General features: G+C 29.8%; 1 protein-coding gene across 1 annotated transcript in view; it reads right to left on the reverse strand.

The window, feature by feature from the left end:
- Positions 1–3,957, reverse strand: part of LOC102673527 (speckle-type POZ protein A) — an 8,768-nt gene extending 4,811 nt beyond the window's left edge. Inside the window, exons 1-2 of the mRNA XM_031512711.1 lie at positions 3,811–3,957; positions 1,799–2,020 (exon numbers count right to left, since the gene is read on the reverse strand). Coding sequence (XP_031368571.1) covers positions 1,799–1,995 — 197 coding nt within the window. The 5' untranslated portion in view covers positions 1,996–2,020; positions 3,811–3,957. The remainder of the gene's footprint in view (positions 1–1,798; positions 2,021–3,810) is intronic.
- Between the last annotated feature and the right edge of the window lie 5,982 nt (positions 3,958–9,939).

A 9,939-nucleotide genomic window follows, 5' to 3' on the forward strand; every position in this document is an offset into this window, starting at 1 on the left:
TAGAAACGATGGGATTATCAGTTTAAAGTACCATCAAACATCATCGAAGCTTGAGCTTATTTTTCAATTTCTTTTCTCTCGTTGTCAAGCATCGTTCTCATCTGCGTCGCATTTCGAAATGACAAGAACTGGAAGAGGGGGAAGTGGTACGGGCGGAAAGGTATGGGGATCACGACTCTTTGTCAGGATTTTCACCGGACTGGAGAGCACCGCGTAGAGTTTTGAGTGCGGTCGCGTATTGTCCATGCGTTTCTCCTACGGACGCCTGTCACGAGCATGCGTAACTTAATTTTCCGAGGCCAGTGTTGGCGGAACGAGAACGAAAGAGACGGAAGAGGAGGAAAGAGGACTGATGACAAAAGGACTCGACGTTCCCTTCCACGCCCTGATATCAAAAGGGTTCACAGGAATATCGTAATTGACTTTACAATTAGCATCGAGCCTATCCAGTGGAATGTCGCTGCCTCGATGCTAAGGCCCCTTCACCTAATATCAAACCGAGCCCTCCTTATTGCAATTAGAATTCTGTCGAGTGAAAATACGGCCTCGGAGACTCATCACGGATGAATCGGCCGCGAGAGAGAGTGAGAGAAAGGGGAGATGCTACCATTCTCTCCTCTTATTATCCAACTAATTAGAACGTTCGATCGATTCATTTCGCCGTAACAATCGGAGAGTCCCTTAATTAAAATTCATCGCTGCTGCGAACTTCACCGTCCTTTTTTTCGATCAAGAAACTTTGATGACTTGGCGATTTTTCTCCCTGGAACAACCGTTCGACCAAGAATTTTCGTAGAACCTCGCTCGATCGAGCGTTGTTTCGCGATTCGAGTGCTCTTCCGGCTCGAATACTCCCCCTCTCCCTTTTTTTCCGGAAAAAAAAACAGAAGAAGGGACTATGTAAAACGTGCAAAGCAAGAATAGTAGGTGAATTATGTATAGATTCCTTCGGTGACTCGAATAATTTAACGAAGTTATTATTTTCTTTCTGTTAGATTCGTTTGCAATTCCGCAGAAAAGTTAACTTTTAGTTGCTCTTTCTTCTTTTTCTTTTTTCCCTTTTTTTATCTTTCTTGCCAAGTTCCTTATACTAAATCGGTTTCACGAACGAAAGAAAAGTTTGTAACGCAGTTACTGCGAAATAAGTTCCATTTCGTGTCTCAAATAAAGGAATCGAGGAGTCGTCGCGTCTCGCAAAAAGTCTTGCGAATTACGAAAATATTTTTGAACGTAAGTCTTTACATTTTCGAAATAAACGAAATAAACGAAGTACGAGAATAAAACTGACCGTAATGCGTCATGTTTCTACGTTAATTCTCTATTTTTTTTACAAGATCATGAGATCCATTATCTTTTCACGAATCTATATAAATCTATATATTTTCCATACTTTATATTGATGAGATATATAAATGTATATCGAACTCGATTTCTCGCGCGTATCTTTCGTGTCTCCAAGGAAATCCGAGGAATCGAAAGCCGCGAATCGATCAACGAGACGGGAACTGTTTTAATAAAAATTACGATTAACAATTAATTTGGTCCCAAGATGCATCGTGCTAGCAGTAATAAAATTTCCAATCTCGCTTGCTTCGTTTACAGGGATGAGTCGAACTTGTTCGTGTCATCCCTGGAGGCGGTGAAAAATATCGAGGAGGAAACGAAGATAATGTAAATTGTCCCATTGTTTGAATTTCCACGAGTTTCACATGTTTTCCTGATCAACAGGGATATTATGCGTAGGCGCAGAAACGAGATTAATCGAAGCGTATCAAGAAACGACGAGTAGAATACTGACCTAGCTTGAAGGATAATTCTGTGAGCGTAAACCGGTGTCTCATCCCTTCCTAGCAAAAAGACAATGTCAGCTGTATCTTTGTCTTCGGAAAGTCGAGCCAAGTCCTCCAGAAGTCTAGGTACACCGGCTAAACCTGCCTCACCAGATATCCCCGCTGCTCCTGATGCCGCCCCCACAGCGACGGCTCTGGTCGCCATGATGTGTCGAATCGAAAATCAACTACTGTGAAATATAAACAGTTATTAATGAGATAGATTCTTGATGATTGCGTCGTGGTTTAGTATTTTTAGTTCTTTTTACTTCTCAATCATTTGCTATAATAATGATTAAAATTGCTATTTTTAATTTAATATTAATGTTAAAATTACGAATTTATGTGTAATAATATAAAATTATATTATTGAAAATAATTTAAAGAATCTATCATCTTCTTGTTTCATTGTATTTTCTTTTGAAGAAAGAATTTATTTTTAAGTAGATAATATAAATAAATAATATATCTAAACATAAATTTTAAATGTAATTTTCTTTCTTAGCAAAAGAGAACGAGATTTTTAAAATTATTTTTTTATAATACATATTATAACACATAATCGATATTTTATAATATTTTAATATATTTTTGTAGAGATCACCTATTTAATAATTAATATAATATCAATATCAATATCATGATGTGTTATGTTACATTTAATATTTAGTTTTGTATAGAAAATTCAATATCTTCTAATAAATAAAATAAGGTAAAAGGTTTCTTAATCCAAGTTTCCACTTTTCCAATATTTATACAAGACTTTAAGCCATTACCTATCAATTTTAAAAAATTGTCCTCAAACTTTTACGCGTAAAATATAAACTTTTCCCCTATATTTTTCTTTTTCTTTTTTTATAATTACCGCAAAATATTTCATTCACCTTACAGCTTATTAAAAAAGCCTTCGTTAGTTCGCGTTCTTTACCTCCCTTCCAAGTACCACGCAACTTTTATTCATTAACCTTTCTTCGTTGGCCCGAAACAATCAAGCTAATTAAGACATCGAACGAATCACCCACTATATTTTTTTCGTACACCTATCGTGCGAAAGTTGACGCTCTCTGGGATCCGTGCAATTTGCGGTAATCCGAAATTAATGGGGATCAGAAATAAATCTCGTTGATTGACGGCAAAAAGAGGGAAAGAGAGAGAGGTGTACGTGAATATTATAAGGCGACCGCGTGTGTCATCGTCTCAAAAACATTTTCCAGTAACATCCGCGGTAACGAGCTTCATCGCGGCTAGAGCAAAGGAAAGAGAAAGAAAAGAAAAGAAAAAAAAAATAAAACAAAACCGATTAACGTACAATCGGCGCTAATTGCGCGATTAATATTTGATTTGCACCGCGTCGCGACGCGGCGTCACCCTCGTCCCGTCTCTCTCTTTATTCCGCCCCCTCTCTTTGTCCGTGTCATTCAGCCACGGCTGGTCGATCGACACGGAGGATTTTGTGTCACGGCGGCTGGCTGATTCCCTTTTAATTAGTTCGGGTTTTGTAGTTTTCGAGCGTGTGACGCGCCTCGATCGCGCCGCGTGATTCCCCGGTCATTTGCCCTCTCCCCTGGATTTCCTCGCGTCATCCCGCATTCCGACGTCGAATCTGATTCGATTAAAATGTCATCCGACCAAGGTTTTGTTTAGAGCCCGATTGAGCAGCGTGCAAACGGTGAAAAATTGATTAACGAACGGATATCGCGATCCTCTGATTCGACGCACTCGCGATTATCGGTTGAACCGATTAATTAGTTACGATTAAGTGTCACGTTCATTGTAACGGGTACATCTTCTCGAATAATCTCGATGATGAAGAAGTTTCTATAAAGTTAACCTCTCTTCGGTATGATCTTATCTCTCTTTATCGATCTTTCGATGCCGCACTGAATATAGATGTAATTCGCGTGATCAATCGTTGATTCTATACGTTTTCGATGTATTATTGTACGTAGAAGAAGTTAAAATAATTATATAATGTTATTACATTTTTAAACAAATTTCGTGGAACGAATCGATGAACGTTCCTTTTCGAATCGCGCACAGATATCGACTGCCGCTTCGCACGGTGTTTATTTTGAATTTTGTTCGTTCGATTCTCGTCGCGTTCGATACCGTATAAATAAACACGCGTGTACGAATATAAATAGCACGGGAATTATAACGAACGCTTGTTATCGAATAATATTATCGTCGAACGTGTTTGCGTTCAAACAATTTAAACATTTGATAGAGAAGAAAAAAATTAATCGTCGTTCTTATCGAACATGCAGAAGGCTCACCTGAGGAACGTAGAATCGCGCGTTCGAGTTGCTATCACCTTTTTTTCGTCGATCGAGGCGAACGAACGTTCGAAAAGAGTCTAAGCGAACCGCGACGAGCTGAAGCGTTGTTTTCCTGCTACACGTGGACGAGTATTGTGCTCGCACGCGAAACACTGCATTTTCAACCGATCGGCATCTCACACTCCCACGGGGCGAAACATTGTTTCGTCGAAAACTTTTCCTCCGTTTGTCTTTCCACGGTTTTCCTCTTTTCTACGACGAGGTCCGTTGTTCTACAACGCGGACGCGATCCCGCGAGTATCGCGCATCGAAGAAAAAGAAGAAAAAGGAGAGTCTAGGAAAAACGTGTATGTTCCGTTTCGACCGGAAGTTTCGACGTATAACGCGAGGTATTTCTACGGAGCGAGACGAGTTTTACGAGCGCTGGACCAGGCCTGGCTCGATCCCGCCGCCTTCTTCGGCCCTTCTCCTCTCGCGCAAAGGTGAGCCTGTGCCTCTTTTCAACCAACGACGATTCACTCCTTTCTTCTCGTTCTCGTGTGGCCAATGCTCCTGCAAGATCACTCCACCTCCAGCCGTTGTTGCCAGATCCTCTTTGGAGCACTGATCGCACGATCAAAAAGGATACACGCGCTCTCTCCAGCTAGCAACGGACGTATCGTCTAACCTGACCCTAGATCGACACCGATCCCTACTTTTTCTCTCGTTCACTGACTCGATTCACATTGTTTATCCAACGTTCTCTACCCTTTGTTCCATTTTAAATCGAGGTGAAGGCAAGATTCTCTTGTCCCTTTTTGATCGAGAAACTCTATTTCATTCTCACAGTGGCGTGCCTTGTTTTTTGAGGCGGGTTTTCAAGCAATGGTTTTGCTTGGTCGCGCGATATTGCCGTAATGCGGTGCTTCCTAGTTTTCTGGACGAATTTTCTGGTCGTCCTTTTATTCGTATGAGACGCTCCTTTTCGACTGTAATTCTAACCGAGTCCATTGGATTCAGTGATTCAAACATTTTAACTTGAACTTCTGCTATAGATCGCATTTGATCTCAGTTTTTCGTCAGTTCGCCGCCCATGTTGAATTTACTTTACGACTTTAACTTAAACAATTGAAAATGGAGTACGATTTGGATAAATATAATTGTGCGATTTGAAGTTAAATTCAATCCAATTAATTTTTAGAAAAATGGAATATATTTTGATGATAATATTTGATATTTGATTTATCAAAATATGGAGTAATAAATAGCGATATAAAAGTTTAAAATATAACATTTGATAAAGACATTTCACTGTAATTGAATTATTTAATGCGTAGAATCATTTGTCATAAGTTAAAATTTGCTTAATAATAAAATTCGTTTATAGACTATACTACATAATTAAGAGAAATATCCATTTTTCAATCGAGAAATGTAATTATCTTGGAATTTGGGATAAAATAATTTGTAACGTTCGTTTCTGCTATCATTCTAACAAGATGTGCTTTATCTTCCCAAGCTTCTCATTTAACTTTCCGTTTTATCCTTTCGCGATATTACGCGATAATAAATTGCAAAATGCATATAACATCTGTTCTTTGCGAATATAGTAATCTATGATAAAATTTCTGCTCAACTTCTCTCGTATAGAATTAATCGATCGATGGTAAAACAGATTTTTCGATCATTAACAAAATGTAAAATAGATCTATTATAGATTAAATATAAAATAGATTATCCAGTTATTTTTAATGTCATTTAATTCAAAACTTACGTAATCTCTATTATAATTTTTGTATCATATGCGATATTATCGATCCAAAAAGAGATAAAAATAGTATTGAAATGAAAGGAATTGTAATTCATTTGTTTATAATTTTTATTATTATTAACATTTATTCTTCAACAAGAGATTGAAAATGTTTGAAACATTTCATTACATATTTCATTACATCATTTCATTACAATGACGGAATTGTAATTAAATATTAATATATCAAATGATAATGTAATCGTCTATGTCAAAATAATAATCATAATTGATTTATTATAATTATTATCATTAATCATAATAGAATTCAAATTTATTTCTTAATTTATTAATTTATTAATATTTATTTATTAATTCAAAATATAGGACATTATCAATTATAAGCGTATATGCAAATATTTTTTTGAAATCCCAATTAATAAATTTTATTTTAACATAATTTTTTATAAGCTAAAAACTAATATTAATAAAAATATATATTTGATTCTAGATTCTTATAAATTTTCAATTTTTTTATATTAAAAAAGTTATAATAGCAGAAAATATATTTCTATTGAATTTGATGATTTGATCTTTTATATATTTTGTTTATTATATTATTATATTGTTGTGTTATTGTGTTATATTATATTATTATATTATTATGTTATTATATTGTATTAATTTATTTATTATTTTATTTATTTATTGATATATTTATTCATTTATCTATTTATTAATTAAAAGTTTTATTTTTTAGGGAAAGAATCTTAATATCGTTTAAAAATTATAATTAATCATTCCTCTACATAACTTGATTTTATTTACATAAATATATTTACACACATACTATATAAACAATATTTACTGCAAAAATATTTCTTAGAATTTTAAATTCCACGAAACAGTTTGTTCGTATCCATACATGCATGACCTACGAAAAAATCAAAATATTGAATATTTCTTATAGCCATGTAAATATTTCGTATTTCGTCAATTCCAGAAAAAATTAGATTCATGTTTCGATTTATCATAAGTGGAAAAAGAAGACTATTTGAAATCCCAATTAGAAAATCGCTTAGAAACCATGTGACACGAAGCGTCATTGTTTTTCCAAAGATCCTTGTGACGAGACGTATCATCAGTTCGTCGAGTGTGATTTCAACTACACAATAAGTAATTTTACCAATATTCTTTTTTTAAATTTACAAATTATCATTCTCTTCGTTTATTTAATAATTTATTAAATACTGTGATAATGTATGATGTAATAATATCGCGAAATTAAGTATTTTAAGTTTTTTTTTTGCTTTTTCCTTCGTTTAACTTTCGTGAAATTGCCAATTATATGATTGTCCCATCATCTTTTAAGATAGAATTTGAATTCAATTATTGTTAATACTTCTTTGCATTTTGTACATTACAAATTCTATTTATTTCAAATTATTTGTTTTCTTTTATAGATTATGGGACTTAACTGGAAATGAGATATGAGATAGAAATAACGAAAATGCGAGGCATAGACGTCATGATGATCACGTAGTAATTTGATATTTTTTCATAGAGATTTAGTAATGTAGAATTCATTTTAACATTATAAAAAACGATAAAAATAGGAACGATTAAATAAATTATAATTCTATATTGAATATTTGATTATTTTTTGAAATAAATTAAACGAATAATTTCATTTAATCGTTTACATAATCATATTATATGTGATACAAAAAAAGGGATTTTCTTAAATAAACATGTTTATTTAAAAAATTTTGATTTATTGCAAGTATTTCTTAATATTCATAAAACGTGAAACAGTATACGTAATATGTTTTAATTGTGAATACGAATTTCTCTTATAATTTTTAAAGAATAGCAATATTTTCTAAACAATTGGTTATATAGGTTAGAAAATAGAAAAAAAATATGAAATATATTTTATTTTTTTTTCTCTTCTTTATCGTTCTATAAATGTAATTTTATTTTCAGTTTATTGTAATCGCGTGCAATGCGATCAATAGAGTCAAATAGTGTTTCTCAAATAGTGTTTCTCATTTTTAGAATATAATAATTTTAAATAAATTTAATTAAAATAATTATTGCAAAATTAGAATCAGTGTTTGTTCGCCAATTACAGAATATAAATAGACACGTTAATAGTTTATTATTTTTATTTTTATATTATAAATATTCATTTTCATGCAAAATAGAATTAGTGTTTTTATGTTTTAGTTCTTTTAGAACTACTTTATTTTTTTAATTTTAAGATTAATTAATTTATTCTTCTATATTATAATTTTTTTTGTTTTATAATAATTCTATATAACATTCTATATAATTTCTATATAATATTTCCTTCTTGTGTTTGTATATTTATTCATTATTTATATATCATAAAATTAAATTTTTTCATATGTTGCAACATATAAGAGAAGAATTTAACATTGTAATATATAAATAATGAATAAAATATAAATATAAATAAATATAAATAATGAATAAAAAGAAAGTGTAATATAAATATTAATTATTATAAAGTAAAAGTAAAAACATAGAAGAAGAATTTAATCTTAAAATGAAGAAAATCTAAAAGAACTAAAACATAAAAAAAATATATAACAAAAATATTATCTAAATCTAGGTAATATAACAAAAACATTTAAACAAAACAAAGCAAAATTTAGAATATTAAATTCTATTTTTATATGTTGCAACTTTGTTAGTTTTACTTAATTATTATGTTTTAGTTCTTTTAGATTTTGTTAATTTTAATTAATTAATTTCTTCTTCTATGTTACAATTCTTTTTGGTTTCATAACAATTAATTTATATTATATATTATATTCTCTTCTTGTTTTTGTATATTTATTCATTATTTATATATCAGAAAATTAAATTCCTTCATATATTGCAACAGAGAAAGTTTAATATTGTAATATATAAATAACAAATAAAATATAAAAAGAAAATATAAATATTAATTATAAATAATAAAAATATTTGATTAAATAATAATAATAAAAATATTTGATCTTTTATTAATAAATATTAAGTAAAAATTATAAAGTAAAAAGAATTGAAACAGGAGATGAATTTAACCTCAAAAAAAAAGAAAATGTAAAAGAACTAAAACATAAAAAGAAATATTTAATAGAAATATTATATTTATGTAATATAAAAACATTTAAACAAAACATAACAAAATTTACAATGTTTTTTTCTGCTTTTTTTCTATTTGAAATTCTTTTTTTATATGTTGTAGCTTTGTAAAGTTATTTAATTATTAAGTTAAATATTTTCTTGATGTTTTAATTCTTTTTGATTATTTTAATATTAAGATGAATTAATTTCTTTCTTCATGTTTTAATATTTTCAAATTTAGCATAGTTAACATCTACATTAAATTCTCTTCATATATTTATGTATTTATTCATTATTTATATATCATAAAATTAAATTCTTTCATATGTTGCAACATATAAGAGAAGAATTTAATTATTATAATATAATTATTATTATTGAACTTAATTATTGTATATAAGTAATACATATATGAATAAGATATGAAAAAAAATATAATATAAAAATTAATTATTATAAAGTAAAAAGGATTAAAATACAGTAAAAGAATTAAATTAATCTTAAAGTTAAAAAAATTTAAAAGAACTAAAGTAAAAATAAAAAAAAATATTTAAGAAGTATTAATTTTAATCTACTATAAAAACTATAAATACTTAAATCAAAAAAAGAAAAAAATGTTTAAACACTAAATTTAGCAAATTTAGAATATTAAATTTTATATATACATATTCAAATTTAATTAACATTTATTTATATATTATAAAATAAAATTCTCTCATATGTTGCAACATATAAAAGAAGAATTTAACATTGCAATAAAAATAATGAATAAAATATAAAAATGTTCTTTTTTAATGCTTTTTAGATTTTTAGATTTAGATCTCTTTTAACTTTGAGGTTAAATTGTTCTCTCTTATGTTTCAATCTCTTTTTATTTTATAATAGTTGAATTATTTTTATATTATTTTCTTTTTTAATGTTTTATTATGTTTTTTATGTATTACAATGTTTTTATTTTTTTTAT

Source organism: Apis dorsata, unplaced genomic scaffold (genome assembly GCF_000469605.1).
Source record: "Apis dorsata unplaced genomic scaffold, Apis dorsata 1.3 scaffold_504, whole genome shotgun sequence".
Lineage (NCBI taxonomy): Eukaryota > Metazoa > Arthropoda > Insecta > Hymenoptera > Apidae > Apis > Apis dorsata.